The sequence below is a fragment of the Leptodactylus fuscus genome, chromosome 9 (genome assembly GCF_031893055.1).
Source record: "Leptodactylus fuscus isolate aLepFus1 chromosome 9, aLepFus1.hap2, whole genome shotgun sequence".
NCBI lineage: Eukaryota > Metazoa > Chordata > Amphibia > Anura > Leptodactylidae > Leptodactylus > Leptodactylus fuscus.
In genome coordinates this window covers 70,208,336-70,227,719 of record NC_134273.1, presented here as the reverse complement: position 1 = coordinate 70,227,719, position 19,384 = coordinate 70,208,336, and the positions used below count along the sequence as shown (strand labels likewise).

Genomic DNA, 19,384 nt, shown 5'->3' with positions numbered 1-19,384 from the left:
AAGGCTAGAAATACAGTTTTTTTTTTTTGTTTTTTTTTGTTATGCTAATGAGTTCCCTCGCAGCACTGGGGGCGTCCCCAATGCTGCCAGAGAACTTTCCAGCGCTGCCTCAGTCTTCTTTTGGAACGTCCTCTTCATGCGTCTTCTTCCGGTGCAGGCAGTAAAACTTGTAGGCCTCAGGCAGAGCCGACTGCGCATGCCCACGGCCACAAGCAAAATGGCCACTTACACAGTAAGTAACTGGCCAGCGTCTGGTCTCAGGCGAAACCATTTTTTTTAAAACCGGATACAAAGTCCTGCATGTCCAACTCTGTGTCCGGTTTAAAAAAAAAAAAAAAAAACAAAAACTGGTTTCGCCGCGGAGAGCACAAAACGCTCACCGGCTCTCACGACCGGACACTTTTCAAACCCATTCATTTGAATGGGTTTGAAAAATGCCGGCAGGTTTCCGTCTCCTGTCCAGTTTCGTGCAGGAAACGGAAACCTGAAAGTGGAAACCCTGGGCGCAGATGTGAATGAGCCCTGACCATATACTGTGTTCAGGTGAGAGACTGCAACACCCTTGAAGATTGTGAGGTAATGACTATAGAGACCACTCCCCACCCCACAGCTGTTCCTATGACTTTCTGCAGGCAATGGTGACTTTTAAAACAAACTTATTTTACTAATGGTTACCAAAAATGATCAGAAGCAATTACAACATGAATGAAAATAATGAGAATTTCATCACCACTGAAAGCATGAACAATTTAATTAGTAGCCTATTTGTATATAGATAGATATACATACATATATACCATATATCTCTCTAGCGTGCATATAGTGTCACATCAACCCATTGTCTTCCATAAGATCCGTTAAATAACACTAGAATGAACTATACTAATGCTCATCCTCTCTAACATATGTGTGTGTGTGCTTATCCTTATCCGTGTATCCTGTTATATGACATGTTACGGCGACCACACAGTCAGATCTCGTCCAGTATTTTCCACACAGGGCTATTGGCAACAATATAGTCTTTAGCCTGGATGAGTCTGTCTCGAATAGTTTCAATGTGGAGTTTGGAGGTCGCCTGTAAAATAGAAAATATTTTTATACGTTTTCCTCAGGTCTCCTCTATATACAATAGATTTAACCAATCCAGTCGTGTTGTGTTTGCCTAGCCTAAGTGTTAAATAATGAATCTATAAGATTTGTTACATCATAAAGGGGTTCTCTGGCCCCATGAGCGATGACCTATCCACTAGTCATTCATTGTGTAATACCAACCTCAAACTCGTATACATTTGTTCCTATCCTAACCATATTAACATTTTTTGGGGAAAATATATAGTGAAATGGTTTGTCTAGGATTAGAACATACATGGTTAACTTCACATGAGTGCGCCACATCTGTCGACAGGTTTTATTTGGTACTGCACCTCGTGGCAATTTTTCCAGTTCAGCTGGGCTGCAATTCCAGACAAACCCATTGTACAGGTGTGGTGCAGTGTCTGAAAGATAAGATGGCTGTAGCTTTAGTGCACTTTAGTGGAGAGCTTCCATACATGAATTTTTGTTGCTTTTCTAGATCAATAAGGAACGTGAACTGGCTTACCTTAGCTATAGTTAAAATCCGCTTTACCATCTCCACACTATTATGGGTAGGAATAATCTTTAAGTTACTTCCCAGAAACCTAAACAATAAGTGTTAAAGCCAACAGAGAGAGTTTTATATAAACTACAAACAATAAATTATTATGGTACTTCTATCTATCTGAACACAGCCCGACATTGAAGCCCCCATAGAAGTGAATGCAGTGGTGGCCATACATGCACACTAAGGGCCCCTTCACACCGATGTATGCCGATATACACGCGCTTCCCATTGAAATCAATGGGCTCTGTTTTGAAGCGCCGTGCTCATACACGTGTATACGTGTCTAAATGAGCGGTGCACTTAGGCCGTGTGAGGGGGCCCTAATGCTCCAAGCACATGGGACACTTGTGGGCCTCCCCTTTAAAGCAATGTTCACAAACATCAGATTTGATCAAAACATTGAGAGATATGGAATGAATTTTCAGTGGCAGGAATTTCTGCAAAAGATCTGCCATATGTGAATACATTCTAAAATCAGAACATGTAAACAGATCAAGTAGCCTCTAAGGGTGCATTCACACGGAGGAAAATGGTGCTGAATTTGGTGTGGAATCTGGGTCAGATTCAGCGCTAAAAAAAAAAAAAAAGCCTCCCATTGACTGCAATGGTTTCCTTTTTCTGCTAGCATGTGCAAGTTGGCTCTGCCAGTGGGGCTCGGGCAGAGTCGACTTCACATGCGGGCGGCCATTTTTTTGGTGATTGGCCGCTTACTCGAGCACGCACAGTACGCTCCAGTAGTTCTATGGAGTACTCCATAGAACTACCAGAGCGTAATGCGCATGCTCGAGTAAGCAGCTGGCCACCGAAAAAATAGCCGCCCTCATGTGAAGTCGACTCTGCCCGAGCCCCACTGGCAGAGCCGACTTGTGAATGCGTTTAATTTTCACCCAGTCAGAAGAAGAAGAAGATGATGATGACGGTGACGAAAATGGAGACGGCACTGGAAAGAGTTCTCTCAGAGCATTAAAGCCACCCCCAGTGCTGTTTGAGCACTAGGGCCCGCCCCCAGTGCTGCTAGAGAACTAATTTGCATACAGAGAAAAAATGGAATTGCAGGCGAACGGCGGCGCAGAGAAGACAACGAAAGGTAGGAAAAGAATAGCCTTTCTTAAGGCTATTCTGACGTGGTACCTAGAAAAAAATTGCGTGCGAACGATAGGATCCCTTTAATATAAAACCAGACATAACCTAGAAGGATAAAGTTATATTAGGTTTGTATAGCAGCTTGACAGATGTTTGTGAACGGTGCCATAGCTGAAGTCATTGAAATGTAAATGATATACCTGTCCTGAATACTGAGCATTAAGTCCCACTCCTCTGGTCCGTGGAGAGCTGCCACTATCAGTAAGAAGCTGTTACGATGAATAGATGTAAATTGCTGTATTCTGTCAAAGACGACTTCTCTCTCACTGCCAAGGACCTCTTCAGTGGTTTCCAGCAAAAATGCTATGCCTTTTATAAAGAGAAAAGTAACCGCTAACCTACATACCGTGTAACCATGAGCATTGGGGGGACATTACTAAATATACACATATATACAGAATGATTATGGCGAAGGAGAAGTTGCAGAGTTCTTTAGTTTACACATTAAGGCTAAGGCCGCACGCAGTGGCTTTTCACTGAAAGTCCACAGAGGTTTCCTCTATGGACTTTCTGCTTCCATTATACCTATAGAGAACCCGCTGACGTTTCCATAGGTATAAGTGACATGCTGCATTTTCAGGATAGCATTCACACATTTTGTTGGGACTGTAAAATGCTACAATTTTTTCCTGCAACTTTTACACCACGTGTGGCCCCGGCCTCTATGTAAAGCAAATATACTATATCCATGTCTATAAATTAAATCTTTGTAATAAGACAGGCAACAATTTCACCCATCAATAGCAACGTACCACAAAGAGGAAAAATGATAGATCCAGGTAGCACAGCGTCTGAAACACGGATTTTATGTTGTTGATTCCGCAAAGATGCGATTACCTCATGATCCTGGAGACATATCAGAAAACCAGCATGTTCAGATACATTTTGTGAATCATTTCAGGAGTCATGCCAAGTGGAAATGACAAAATAGTCTTTTGGAGGTTGTCTATTTTAAGGCTAAGACTACTCATAGTGGTGTACAGTTAAAAAAATACATTGCAAAAAAAAAAAAAAAAACACTGCAAAAACATTCGCATTTTCTGCTGCGTTTCCATTTTGTATTCCCTACATATAAATCTATGGGGAAAAAATTGAAGCTTTTCTGCATTTTTTTCCCCTTCAATATAACAATTAAACAAAATCTTGTTCGCTTTGCTGGGGCTGGATTTAACAGAAGTGAAACATAAGCGCGTCCCATATATTTCCCGTTCCTTGTCAAGCCACTCCTGGCTTTGGCTGACAAAAAAGCAGCAAAAACAACTGCATTTCTGCAACGTGAGTCCTAAGGCTTAAATTCAAGGGGTGTTTAATCTTTACACCATTTTTATCTGGTTTTCCAGTTGTTTCTTCTTGCGATGCAGATGCGTGCCATGTAGGCAGAAGGAGTCTTATAGGCCTTATTGTATGCAAATGAACTCTTTCCAAAAAGAAAGCTGTCCATCTGGTGTCACGCAGCTGTCCTGCAAGTTAATGTCTGACCCATGCAAACATGACTCTGAGGTAAGCCAAACCAGACACCTACCTGCACCCAAAACAGCTGTATGCAGAGGAGCGTCTTTGGCTTACAATCCTGCTCATGTTAGAAAGGCCTGACATTGACTTATAAGATAACTGGATTTCGAACAGGTGGCACTAGAGGCATCGCTTTCTGTTTTAGAGAGAGTTCATTTGCATAGTGTTTTCCCAGAGCAATGTATGGCCTATAAGACTCCTTATGTCTACCTGGCACTCTTCCCAAGAAGAAGCTATACCACTAAATGAATAGTCTGTTCATTTAGAGCAGGGGTCTTAAAGATGCGAACCATGAGGCTGCAAACTGCAGTCCTTGTCCTTCTCCCCAGCTGGATCGGCACAACTGTGATGGTTCTAGAGCAGGGGTAGGGAACCTTTGGCTCTCCAGCTGCTGTGAAACTACAACTCCCAGCATGCTCCATTCACTTCCATGGGAGTTCCCAGAACAGAAGAGCCAGTATGCATGCTGGGAGTTGTAGTTTTGCAACAGCTGGAGAGCCGTACGTTCCCTACCCCTGTTCTAGAGTTCCCGAGCATGTAGGCTGCAAATCTGCGGCCTATAAGATAGGGACAGCTTCAGTTTAGATACTTACCTCTCCACTACCTGGCACCTCCTGCTTTCCTCTACTGCTGTGTGACGTATGCAGTGCGTTAAGTACTGGGGCTACTGAGGGTGTTAACGTTAAATTATGAGAGATAACTGGGTGGTGCCTTAGCCTAAGAGAAACCCTATAGGGGCAACACGGTGGCTCAGTGGTTAGCACTGTAGCCTTGCAGCACTGGAGTCCTGGGTTTGAATCCCACCAGGAGCAACATCTGCAAGGAGTTTGTATGTTCTGCTTGTGTGTGCGTGGATTTCCTCCCATTCTACAAAGACATACTGATAGGGGGAAAAAAAAAAAAAAAAAAAAAAAAAGTACATTGTGATTCCTATATGAGGCTCACAATCTATATAAAAAAAAAAAAAGAAGAAACCCTACGACCTCATGGTACCTGCAAAGACCTGCTTGTGATCACAGTGGTGCTCCAACTCTCAGTTAGCGTTGCTTCCTGAGTGACCATTTCTGCTTCTGGTTGCTGTAAGGATATAGAAGTGGACTCAAAACATAAATGAGTTTTAGCAAGAAAAGAAAATATAGAATATAAGAGACGTGTTTGATGAGTATCTGTATGAAGCACAAGGAGTGTATGCCAAGGGGAGATCAACTACAGGACAATCCAACCGTAGACAACCCAACCTACAGCTACAGGTCCATACTTTAGCAGCTAAAAATACACAATAACTAGTAATTTGGCTACAAGGATCCCTGGGAACCCCCTTCCCCCCTAGTAATTTGGCTACAAGAATCCCCCCCCCCCTCCAAACAAAAAAAAAAAAAAAACTAGGCACAAAGGGGAATTTATGAAGAATAGTGATCTGTACACTAGTCTTAATGAAGTCCTCAACTGGTGCCAATTGTGCCTGAATTATTAAGAGGCTTCGGCCTTTGAGGGTTTTTTTGGTTCATATTTATAAATTCATAAATACTCCCCCATATACACAGCCGTGTGGCAGGAGGGCAAGATACGGCATGGCGCTTCTTGGCTAGGATGGGTTCGATCACGGCAGCCATTTTACCAGACAAAACACCACAGCATTCTGGGCTATCCTGTCCGTATTCTTGGTGGAATCAGCAATGGAGACTTCTAATGAAGCCTCCAATGCAGGTGTGAACACAGCCTTACCGTAGGGGCACCTGCTTCCTCCATTAAAGTGATAAGCCAGCTCCAAATTTTGATTATGAACAAAATTCTTCTCCCGGGGTCGCTGTCCAATCTTTTCTAAGGAGAGTCACTCTTAAAATGGAAAGATATTAAAAACTATTCTTAATACCTATTCTTTCACTTGTATTTGGCTAGTCTTGGCCGAGTCATGGATAAGACATTTTCTATACAGCGATCATGGCCGTTACGAGAAAACAAGAAACTAAGCTGGTCCAGGCAAGGACATAATGTATAGAAAGTGACAGCAAGACATTTCTATAGAAGCATTTGTCCTGAATTTACCTCATACAAACCTGTTCTGCCAACAACTATTTCTAAGGCCTTCTCTGTCAGCAGTGGACACTAGGCCCAGTTACTGTGGTAAAATCTCAACTGCAGCATAAGCGGCCACCAAAAAAAAGCTGCTTTTCCACAATGTGGGGCCTTAGCAGGGTTGGCCTTGTCTAGAAGCCATATGTAGCCAAAGAATGAACATGTGGGGACAGTTCTCTGGAATAATGGCTAAATGCCCATGCTGTTGTCCCATAACATGGCTAATAATAGGATTACAGAAGGCAGTGCACTTGTAAGGTTTTGGCTGAACCCGGCTACCGAAACCATGTAAACGGAGCCTGATGGAACCGTAACAATCCATACACCTGCAATGTGCTTAATACATTCTGCATATAGGATAATACTTACCATTGTATATGTACTAGGCTTTAGGGTTTCCTCCATAGTGACTAGATTAGCCACTGCGTTCCTTGTTCGCGTTTCATCCGTAGTAATGTCCAAGGACAATTGCTGCTGCAGGACGCAGTCATGTGACGTGACATTCATGAGACAGAAATTATAGTCCCCCCCTCTTCCTAAACATGATCTGAGGGCTGTGCAGTGGCACAAGACCAAAGCAAAATTTATTTTTTTATTTTTTTTTAATTCAAGACTAGTGTTGAGCGAGTGGTATTCAATCGAATACCTCGCCGGCATAGGAATGCGTGTAATTCGCTGAACATCAAGGGGTTAAACGCTTCAATTATATGATGCGTTTAACCCCTTGGCGTTCAGCAGATTACACGCATTCCTATGCCGGCGAGGTATTCGATCGAATACTACTCACTTGACACTATTCAAGACTATTGTGTAAGGCACAGTATTAAAGGGATTGTCCAGGCCCGGAAGGTAATTGATACTGATGACCTTTCCACAGGATAGGTCATCAGTATCAGATCGGTCGGAGTCCAAGTTTTAGACATTTAGAAGTTTTGGTCGTAAGACTAGATCAGGACAGAGTCCAGGTCTCAAACCTCAACTGATCTGATATTGCTGACCTATCCTGTAGATTGATCATCAGTCTCAATTACCTTTAGGTCCCAGACAATCCCTTCCCACCTCCAGGGAAAATCTGTGACGGCAATGTATTGCAGTTTTTCACAGAAAGCTCCCAAATTGCCATAATGTTACTATATTACTCCCACATCTCTATACCAGTTTGGTATTATAGCTCTTTAGCTCCCTCCACATGGCCATGGTGAATCTGAGAAACCCAGCCAGAACACAGACCATGTTTCATGATGGGAATGCTGTTGTGTGAATATCTCGTTTTTGCAGCCCAAGCCAATTTACATGAAGAATAGTGCATTAACATAAAAAATCAATCCTGTTTTTAACCCCTTAAAACCAGCTTGTATTGGTAAACGATAGTGGTACAAAAAGTTTACATTCAAATGTCTATCAAATGCCAGTAAACTCAATTGACTGTCGGCTTAATATGCATGGATGTGGTGGGTCCTCCAGAGAAGGACCCACCTAATAGATGAAGGCTCTGAATGCGAGGTTCCCCAGACACCCCCTAGGCCAGAAATGCAATATTAAATGTAGAAGGCTCATGTGTAGAAGACCCCCTACAGGCAATTCTTGTAACTGCAACACTTATCCACAACTATGGAGATGTGACTTTTATAAACCAAGTTCGTTCAAGTATGACAAGCATTCTAGGACTTGGTCTAGGATTTTTTTGTTCTTAACTATTCTCTCATATTGCAGCCTATGATAAAAAGCAGAACTGTAATCTCCCTGCAATTAACTGATGGCCTGTTTTATCGTACTGGTGAGAGCCCGACTATAAGCAAACCCGCTAAAGTAGCCAAGGCACGTGCTTGTATTTTCTGTAGCGGTCGTGCAGGTCACCATGATCGGCTATGTTAGGAGTCACTTTATTATTTATATTAATTCTAACTATCAATTCCATAAAAACATTGGGCTGAGGATTGCTTGGTCAGGAATTCCCTAGAAGACGGCATTGGAAAATAAGCTTTGCTCCATGGTAATATGGCTGGGAAGCACTGTGACTTCTCAAGAACCCTTTCCTATATCTTTGCTTTGGAAAGTATGTCCTCTGGTCCTTGTACACTCCATGGCATGGATAAATCCCATCAGAACAGATCAATGAGTCAGACATTAATAACCAGCAGATATTCAACGTACTCTTAAAAAAAAGTTTTAATTATTTCAACGATATTGAAGTTTACACACATCTAAGAAATCATTTTCAGCTCATTCCTTTTGGTTTTATTTACATTTTGGCCTATTAAATGCATTGGAAAGCAAATATACTCGGTGATTAATACAGAGCATTCATGCTAAATCAGATTTTTTTTTTTTCCAAGACAATTTTTTGCTTTTATTACCAAGTACCACAAAATAATAATAATAAAAAAAACCCTCTGACATGCCCATGTTTTCTTCAAGCAATCGATGCAAAACAGACCGTAATAAAACGTGTGCTCCTTGGCACGACTTGCATTATTTCACGCCGCTATCTTCATTATAAACCATAAGGAAAGGAGTATGTGGGGACTGTAGCGTAAAGTGACGCGCACGTATCAGTCCGGTCCGTGCGGCTGCTGTACATCTATGGTATATATTGTATATCATAAATATTCTCTTAATACAATAACAATGTGTAACTTGTACTGACGGAAAGAAAGCGGTGACGCTGGATATTGGTCATAGGTCTATACAAGCCATGTGGTCTATGTAGGTCTCGTTGAAGTCTATAGAAACTTTCGGATACAAATCAATAGGTAGCCATTACCAGTGACAAATCCTGATAAAGACTGTGCAAAGGAACGAAAAAAATAAAATTGAGAGAAAAAGCAGAATTGCAACTCTAGTGATGGGTTTCTAATTCAAGGATAGTCCATTCTCCGTGGGGGGAGGAGCACTCATCTGGAGAAAAGCTAGTCACTGTGACACTTGTAGAGTCCTCGAAGGGAGATGACAAGTCGCCCCATGCTTTGCCCTGAGATTTGGAATTTTCTCTAGCTAAGAGCAATGTCTGATTGATAAGATACTGCGCTAGGCTGAGATCCTCGGGGACTGAGTTTATGATATCAACGTCTGATCCGTGATCAGCTAGCAGCTGTCTCAGCAACGTCCAGTCCCTCTCTACAAACTGCTGATCTTCAAACTCAATATCCATTACTCTAGCTTCGGTCTTCAGCCTCTGCTCAATGCCGTCGCCGGGATCCATCTCATATATGGGAGAAAGGGACTTTGGAGGACGATGGTCATACATGCAGGTTTGTGCCATTGAGTCAATATCATCTATGTGCCCTGAAATAATTCATAATACTGCACATTGTAAAATAGTTAGGCGCTTTTACCCATAGTCACTGAAGACGAACATACGATCAGTTAAGACAGCAAAGTACGTAGACATTTCACAAACATAGATTTCTAGACAGCAATTTTTTTTACTTTTTTTTTTTTCCTTAAAAAAGCTACTGTTTAGAAGTTAACAAGAAGCAGCGAGATCGCCCTGGCAAGCACATTTCTGATACAGAAAATGGATTATTTCAGAAAAGACAAATGGTCGGACGAAGCGATACACGGCGTTACAACCCTAGACTGTGGCTCTGCCCATATATTTAGAATGAGACCCCCAATACATAAGGGGTAAACTATCTAGCTCCACATTGGGTACATAGGTGACATCGCCAGCTAACTGTAATAGACAGCATTCAGATCTGAACAACAACCTTCTCCATTTACAAAACGCCAGGCATCCATAGCTTGCAAAACAAGGATACTTCAATTAAAGGGATGCAAGAGTCTAGCAAATCTAGTTAAAGGGACTCTAAATCTTAAGATGGCAGCAAAGTAAAAAAAAACAGAAAAACGTAAGAGATGCTCACACCTATCACGTCCTTGGCTTGATCTACTATAGGACAGACGGACAGTGACCTTCATATTGTGGGCAGCATGCTATAGGGCAGGAGGAGCGAACTACACCGACATATCATGAGTAAAAAGATTCAGCATGATTTGGGTGGTCCGTGGTATTTCTGTATGCATGGTGACAATGTGGGAGGCGGTCATTCACTAAGGACTCCCCACTGGACTCAAAGACATAGCAGTCATTTTAATGAATAGGTTCTAAGGCCCGATTCACATCTGGGTTTCCACTTGGGGACCCTGAACGGAAATCTATCTGCATAAAAAAAAAAGTGGTTACCTAAGGAAACCCGCAGACCCCATAGACTACAATGGTTCCTGCACGAAAAACACAGAGAGAAAAGTGTCCCCCACAAAACTATATATCTCCACGTTCAGCTCCTCCCGCTCTATGCCCTGGTGCCTGCAGATCAGACACTAGGTTTGATGTGGCAGGTTTCCTTTAAGACCACTCATTAGGGACAAACTGAGATGCATCAATTGAAAGTACGCCCAAGTTGGACATCCTTTTTTCCTAAATAATACATAGGAATAGCCTTAATAAAGAAAATGGCCGCTTACACAGTAAGCTGGTGTAAGTGGCCATTTTCTTGTGGCCAGGGCATGCACAGGCCTAGAAGATTGAAAGCCAGGACGGAAGAAGACAGGAGGAGAGGGCGCTACAGAAGAAGATGAAGGCGTCGCTGGAGAGTTCTCTCGCAGCATTAGGGACGCCCCCAGTGCTGTTTGAGCATTGAGGTCCTCCCCCAGTGCTGTGAGAGAACTCATTTGCATACCAAAGAAAACATGTATTTCTACCAAACGGCGGCGCGGAGAAGACATCTAAAGGGGTAGGAGAAGAATAGCCTTTCTTAAGGCTATTCCTAAGTGTTAGGGAGAAAAGAAAGAGTATCCAATGATAGGATCCCTTTGAATTCTGCACAGATGTTGTGTCCCTTTAAGTAGTCTGGAAATTTGCCCATTATCTAGTCTTTAATTAAATTATAAAACAAGGACTAAAATCTCCAATTAATTTGCATTTTCCATTTTCAGCAATTTATAGACTCATACCATGCAAGTTATAGTAGGGGAATTAAAACAGCTTTGACAAAAGAACAAAGCCAGATGGTAATAGGGATGTGAATAGCAGCGGCGTATTAGATCTATAATTACAGACCGGGATATTTTAGATTAAAATCCTCAAAGAACGAGAAAGATGGTTTATAATGAGGAATTCTTTATATCCACATTATATGATCCACGGTATCGTGGACAATGACATACATAAGGCAATATAGTCTGACATTATTATGGCAGATGAATATGGAGATTGTTTTATACTTTTCTCCTGGACAAAGATGACTGGACAGGACTTTGCACTTATAAGGGGATGATATCTAAGCACCTACTGTATATACAGATGTCCATGGGTACAAGTAGTAAGAATGATCCAACAATCACTCCTGTGCCAAGCTGGCCATACACATTAGATTTGTATTGAACAAACTGGACAATTTCAATGGGTCCAGCAGACCATCTAATGTGTCTGAGGCCTCCCAACACTCCCCCTGTGACGGATGTTTGGAGAGAAAAAGATTAAGTTGGATTTCAATCCTTTTGTTCTCCGCTCTCCTAATTCAATACACAAGCACCACTTGGGAAGTTGAGCAAAATAGCTGTCGCCCATTCCCCCACCCAAAAAACCCAAAACTGTTCAGTCAAGAGTGGTCTAAAGGGAATGGCTTTTTGCTCCATCCCCATAAGTTCACGTGTTCTGTATATGGAGGATGGAATCTAGTAGTGGTTTATTTTGAGAGCAAAATGCCCGACATTTCCCATTGGGGGGATAGTTGGGACATTCACATCCACATTTGATGTTTGGACAGTCCTTCCAACATTAGTCTAATATGCATGGCTAACTTTATTGTTCCAGGGATATATATATATATATTTATTATACACAGTCCAGTCCTATTAATGTGACCACCGCCAACGTTAAATAACCAATGGCAGAAGTCACGTGTCATCAGCCATCTGGGTGCACTCATCATTGTGGAAGGCACGATGGATCAGCACAAGTATGCATCTATCCTTGCCGACCATGTTCACCCCTACATGGGAATTGTTTTTCCTCAGGATGATGGCATCTACCAGCAGGACAATGCGACGTGTCATAAAGCTCGCAGTGTACGTGTGTGGTTGGAGGATCACCAGGATGAGTTTACCGTACTCCCTTGGCCAGCAAATTTCCTGAACTTGAACCCAATCGAGAATCTGTGGGACCACCTCGATGGGGTTGTTTGCGCCATGGAGCTCAACCGCGTAACATAGCGCAGCTGGCCACGGCACTGGAGTCGGCATGGCTCAACATCTCAGTGATCATCATCACAACATCTCCTCTCTTCCTGCACGTCTCGCAGTGGTCCGCTCTGCCAAAGGTGGTTATTCTGGATTTTGACAGGTGGTCACATTAATGGGACTGGACTACGTTTATATGTGCCAAAAGCTGACCATGGAAGAGGTCTTAGTAACTGTTGGCTAAACCAAAATCAGAACCTATTGGTGCAGAGCGCTGTTCTCATTCCACCATTGCATGATGTATATTCTTGCTATACTTTTCTGGAACTGGGTTCAGAAAGGAACTTAAAAGGTAAACCTATATGGTCACAAAGTCACCCAGGTCTCATAAAAATGCCTAGGCTCTGGCCATCCCTTCCTTTCTTTCTATATGGCTCTACTTATAAGGTTCTGTGGTGCATTCAATGCAAAATTATGTAGAAGAAGGAACTAGCTAACGGGTCCAAGTTCCACCCAGGGCCTCTGCTCTATATGAACCTGGCTTGGTAGGAATAAAATGGAAATCTAGTCGTACTAGACAGATATGGAATGGATTTATTTTATTCTTTTATGTATGTCATTTTCCACCATCTGGGGACAAAAAAATAAAATAAAATAAAAAATGTAGATAATTTGTGGCTCCTCTTATTGTTGAAGCTACCTGACCAGAAGTTCTATATACAGTACACTATATGAAACACACAGAGACTAGCGAATAACATTTATGGGCAATCAAAGAGAGTGACAATCTGTCCATTTATATATATGAGGGACGGAGCAACTTACGTAGAATGCCACCAATGCCGTGTTAGTCGATCTTTGTGACCGTACTAACACATGCTAAGAGAAAATAAATAAGTAAATGAACCAGGCGGTGGCGCTCATCAACATATAGAACACTGACCAGGAAATCAATGTTAGATAAAACTATACAAATTAAATCATGTACAGATAGGTATAGAATTATATATAAGCAAAACATCACCTCTGGTTTGGAGGATTTTTTACGATCAGCTGAACGAACATTCGATCTGTACAAATGTTCATTCCCGATCACTGCCCATGCCAGGGAGTAACACTCATACGTTGACTGATGCCATCTTTTATAGACAGAAACATGATCATCTGTAGACAGTACATATCCCTGTGTGAACAGGCCATGTACTGTCGGCACACAATGTATTTCTGAGACAGGAGGGGTTGGAACAAAAAATTGTTTGCTTGAATCCCTACCGATAAGTGGCAAATAAAAGTAAATGAGCACGGATTGATTTCCTATATCAGTGCTCATTATAGGCAATACACCTGCACGTGTAAAAGGTCCCTTAAAGGGTCCAGGACCTGAAGATAATCGATATTGATAACCTATCCATAGGACAGGTCACCAGTATCAGATGGGTCAGGGTCAGACTCGCTATACTGTATACAACTTCCAGTCCATACACTGTACTGTTGGAGCCTGGAACTATATGGCTTCTGGTGGCCACATCAGCTGATTGATGTGGGGCCTTTGCGTCGTACCCAGACCAATCGGATAAAAGTGATCCGGTCATCAGTATCAATTATGTTCAAATCCTGGACAAGCCCTTTAAGAGCCAGCTGAGCGCCAGCCTACCAAGACCAAATCATTGATCAAAAAACAGCGATTCCCCTTATCTGCATTCTACTAAGATGTCCTCGTCTCAGGGGGAAGGATCTGAAAACATTTACAAGTCCCTGTACAAGGAGGATCTATTCTGCCAATTATATGTATAATCTTAATATACTGAAAAGGATATTGATCTGTAATAATCCTATTTGTCATTATAGTTATAGATTTGGGAAACATAATAAATAACAGCTCTATCGGTTAATGTTCATTACCTGCAGATAAAGCAGTGTTGGAGTTTTCAGTGGAAGGTGCATGGTTGTCTCTGCCTTGGTAGTCAAGAAAATGACTCTTACAAGCATTAGAAGTTTTTGTACAGCAAAACCTTTGTGCGTCAGCGGGCATTTCTGTGTATAGATCTAAATGGCACGGCCGTGCTTGTGACTTAAGTTCACTTTCTGTAGGTTTGTAGAAGCCCTTACACGTAGCGGATTCGGCATTTTCTAGTCCACCACCTGAATTTCCTTCCACAATCTCATGACTGGCAGCCAAGGAGGTACGTTCATTGGTATTCTCCATCTGTCTGCCATCTTCTTTCTTGGAGGAACCATCCGTTGTATCTTTCTCAAAGACCTCGGAAGGCGTTAGAGATGCCGTTTTCCGTCCATGTGTAGTGTGAGTATCTGCTTCATCTGATCCGAGTTCTTCGCACTCATCTACAGAGAGGAGGACAGATCTCATAAAGGATTTGTTGCCAGGCCCCCTTTGATTCTCACCATCAACTTCGGCCATATCATCGAAAGCTAAATTTACGATACCTTGAAAAGGCTGTACTGCAGCGTCTGGTGGAGCCTGCGGAGCTGCGTTATCTGCCTCTGATCGCTCGTCTTCCGTCTCGTCGGCCGATGAGGAAAGATGTTCGATCTCCTGAGAAAACTGCACGCTGCTGCAAACAGCCGTGTGATTTACGCTGTGCCGCGGTCCGTCCCTGTGCAGCCAAGGTTCAGTTCTTTTCCTAGGTCCTTCATCATCGCTAGTAGAGTTGACGCGGAATAACTCCGTGCTGTCTTTTTTCATTTTGACGTCGATTCTTAAACTACCGTCATAACCCTTCAGTTCCTCGGGAGTGCTGGTGTCACTACTGCTTCGCCCAAGAAAATCATGACATCGCATTGTGCTACATTTAGAGATTCCTCTTTCGTTTGAGCCATCGTCATCTTGCGAGCCACCGGCATCATAATCTTCAGACCTTGGCTTGATGTCGTCGGAGGATGTACTTGCGCTACCGCTCTCAGATTCTGGACTCTCGCGTTCGTGCAACATGCTGGAGTGATTGTTCCATTGGCCTATAAAATGCATATCAGAGTTCTCATGAATATCGGTCACCTCTTCAATGTCCAGGTCTCTCTGATACCCCAAGGTCTGACCTTGTGCCGGACAAGTGACAAAATGTTCAGTGCTATTCAGCGTGCGTTGTTGACCTTGTAAACGTGATTGTGTCCCGTTACTACGGCTTTGCATATTAGTGCTGGATGTCTTTGAGACCTCCAGAAATGCCGTATTTTCTCTTTCTTTTTGTTTTGGAACTTTTTCAACTTCTTTTACAGAACACAACTCGCTTTCGCTTGAGCTGTCAGCACATTTTGAGTTCTCTGAGTCACAGATATTTTTACAGTCTGACCTCTGCTCGCCGGAAAGATTGAGAGAGAGCGAATCACCTGACCCTGTGCCGTCAACATTTACCGCCTTTGTTTCATTTACCACTTCTGTCAAGTCTTCTTCTGAATTAGATCGGAGAGGAAGAACAGATGCTGGAGCATTATTTTCTTGGCAACGGCAATGCTCTAAATTAGGCTTCTGTATCATAGATTCTTGATTGCCCATTGAAATATCCTGACAACACTCGTGTGCAGATAATGGCGCATCTTCAGGACGGTCTGCTCCTTCTACAGGCTGACAGTCGGCAGCTTGTTTCCCTTCATTGACTGAAGACACCGGGCTCTCGGGAGCATCTGGTTTAGGGGGGTCTTTCTCGATACACGGTGCAGGCTGGCTGTGGTTATTCCTTACGGCAGCCGGTGCACTCTTCTGACCTGGCTTATGGTTCAGTGTGGAAGCTTTAGAAGTACTTTGTACTTTGGCTTTGGGCTCTTTGTGGTTTTGCACTGAGGTTTTACTGCCTCCATGTTTATTACTTGACACATTTGGCTGTGTTTTGCTTGCAGAAGGAGCTGTGGGTTTTGTAGTCTTCTTAATAGAGGGTGCATGCTTGTCTCCAGAGGGAGACTGAGTTACCGACTTTGTGTCTTGCTTTGCTTCAGGTTGCTTGGAGGAAACGGATTTAGGCATATTGGTGCCATCGCCTGAAAAGATAACAGAAAATGCTTGCATGAGAAAGTGCCATAATGAAAGGATAAAGGTCCAAAATAATACATTTATTCATAGAAATGTTGGGTTACATTGTAATCTGGAGTCTTAGGCTGACATTCACATCACATGGATGGAAATATAAATGAAAAAAAAAGTATTTTTGAAGGACACAAAAACATAAAATACTTTGTCATTCAACAAAAAAACAAAAAACATTGCCCTCTATGTAAATGGATGGCCAGCTGTTTACATCAGTTTGCGTCTGTTTTTTGCATGCATTAAATTGATCTATTAAACGGATGTGTAAAAAAACAACATAAAACTTGATATGAATGGAGCCTCCGGGTGGGTTCATGCTACTGTTATTATAGTTTGTTGCTCCTATCAGTCATGCTCTCACCTGTGTGTACATCCCATGACCAAGGACTGTACATCCCATGACCAAGGACTGTACATCCCATGACCAAGGACTGTACATCCCATGACCAAGGACTGTACATCCCATGACCAAGGACTGTACATCCCATGACCATGGACTGTATTATCACATGACCATGGACTGTATTATCACATGACCATGGACTGTATTATCACATGACCATGGACTGTATTATCACATGACCAAGGACTGTACGTCCCATGACCAAGGACTGTACATCCCATGACCAAGGACTGTACATCCCATGACCAAGGACTGTACATCCCATGACCAAGGACTGTACATCCCATGACCAAGGACTGTACATCCCATGACCATGGACTGTATTATCACATGACCATGGACTGTATTATCACATGACCATGGACTGTATTATCACATGACCAAGGACTGTATTATCACATGACCAAGGACTGTACGTCCCATGACCAAGGACTGTACGTCCCATGACCAAGGACTGTGCGTCCCATGACCATGGACTGTATATCACATGGCCATGGACTGTACATACCATGACCAAGGACTGTACATCCCATGACCATGGACTGTATTATCACATGACCATGGACTGTACATCCCATGACCAAGGACTGTACATCCCATGACCAAGGACTGTACATCCCATAACCATGACCTGTATTATCACATGACCATGGACTGAATTATCACATGACCATGGACTGTACTATCACATGACCATGGACTGTACATCCCATGACCATGGACTGTACATCCCATGACCATGGACTGTACATCCCATGACCATGGACTGTACATCCCATGACCATGGACTGTACATCCCATGACCATGGACTGTACATCCCATGACCATGGACTGTACATCCCATGACCATGGACTGTACATCCCATGACCATGGACTGTACATCCCATGACCATGGACTGTACATCCCATGACCATGGACTGTACATCCCATGACCATGGACTGTACATCCCATGACCATGGACTGTACATCCCATGACCATGGACTGTACATCCCATGACCATGGACTGTACATCCCATGACCATGGACTGTACATCCCATGACCATGGACTGTACATCCCATGACCAAGGACTGTACATCCCATGACCAAGGACTGTACATCCCATGACCAAGGACTGTACATCCCATGACCAAGGACTGTACATCCCATGACCAAGGACTGTACATCCCATGACCAAGGACTGTACATCCCATGACCAAGGACTGTACATCCCATGACCAAGGACTGTACATCCCATGACCAAGGACTGTACATCCCATGACCAAGGACTGTACATCCCATGACCAAGGACTGTACATCCCATGACCAAGGACTGTACATCCCATGACCAAGGACTGTACATCCCATGACCATGGACTGTATTATCACATGACCATGGACTGTATTATCACATGACCATGGACTGTATTATCACATGACCAAGGACTGTATTATCACATGACCAAGGACTGTACATCCCATGACCAAGGACTGTACGTCCCATGACCAAGGACTGTGCGTCCCATGACCATGGACTGTATATCACATGGCCATGGACTGTACATACCATGACCAAGGACTGTACATCACATGACCATGGACTGTACATCCCATGACCAAGGACTGTACATCCCATGACCAAGGACTGTACATCCCATGACCATGACCTGTATTATCACATGACCATGGACTGAATTATCACATGACCATGGACTGAATTATCACATGACCATGGACTGAATATCACATGACCATGGACTGTACATCCCATGACCATGGACTGTACATCCCATGACCATGGACTGTACATCCCATGACCATGGACTGTACATCCCATGACCATGGACTGTACATCCCATGACCATGGACTGTACATCCCATGACCATGGACTGTACATCCCATGACCATGGACTGTACATCCCATGACCATGGACTGTACATCCCATGACCATGGACTGTACATCCCATGACCATGGACTGTACATCCCATGACCATGGACTGTACATCCCATGACCATGGACTGTACATCCCATGACCATGGACTGTACATCCCATGACCATGGACTGTACATCCCATGACCATGGACTGTACATCCCATGACCAAGGACTGTACATCCCATGACCAAGGACTGTACATCCCATGACCAAGGACTGTACATCCCATGACCAAGGACTGTACATCCCATGACCAAGGACTGTACATCCCATGACCAAGGACTGTACATCCCATGACCAAGGACTGTACATCCCATGACCAAGGACTGTACATCCCATGACCAAGGACTGTACATCCCATGACCAAGGACTGTACATCCCATGACCAAGGACTGTACATCCCATGACCAAGGACTGTACATCCCATGACCAAGGACTGTACATCCCATGACCAAGGACTGTACATCC

General features: G+C 43.2%; 2 protein-coding genes across 3 annotated transcripts in view; both read right to left on the bottom strand.

Annotated features, from left to right (window-relative positions):
• Positions 1 to 919: 919 nt before the first annotated feature.
• On the bottom strand, positions 920 to 6,880 carry C9H1orf146 (chromosome 9 C1orf146 homolog). Its single transcript, XM_075287179.1, has 6 exons — positions 6,743 to 6,880; positions 5,291 to 5,374; positions 3,538 to 3,631; positions 2,926 to 3,094; positions 1,601 to 1,679; positions 920 to 1,075 (listed from the first exon to the last, which is right to left on the bottom strand). The coding sequence occupies exons 1-6, from the start codon at positions 6,878 to 6,880 to the stop codon at positions 971 to 973; spliced, it is 669 nt and encodes a 222-aa protein (XP_075143280.1). The 3' UTR covers positions 920 to 970.
• Positions 6,881 to 8,550: 1,670 nt separating this feature from the next.
• The window catches only part of BTBD8 (BTB domain containing 8), a 60,521-nt gene continuing 49,687 nt past the window's right edge, over positions 8,551 to 19,384 (bottom strand). The window contains exons 17-19 of one of the 2 annotated variants that reach the window (XM_075286535.1): positions 15,002 to 16,546; positions 14,459 to 14,899; positions 8,551 to 9,658 (exon numbers count right to left, since the gene is read on the bottom strand). In XM_075286535.1, the coding sequence (XP_075142636.1) occupies positions 9,213 to 9,658; positions 14,459 to 14,899; positions 15,002 to 16,546 (2,432 nt within the window). In that variant the 3' untranslated portion in view covers positions 8,551 to 9,212. Of the gene's footprint in view, positions 9,659 to 14,458; positions 16,547 to 19,384 lie in introns of both variants that reach the window. The other variant, XM_075286534.1, reaches the window with a different exon arrangement.

Coding starts and splice junctions, on each gene's coding strand:
- C9H1orf146 (XM_075287179.1), bottom strand. CDS start 6,880: ATGAATGTCACGTCACATGACTGCGTCCTGCAGCAGCAATTGTCCTTG. Junction 3,095..3,537: donor TATCATTTTTCCTCTTTGTG/GTACGTTGCTAT, acceptor TCTTTATAAAAG/GCATAGCATTTTTGCTGGAA. Junction 1,680..2,925: donor ATGCTCAGTATTCAGGACAG/GTATATCATTTA, acceptor CTTATTGTTTAG/GTTTCTGGGAAGTAACTTAA.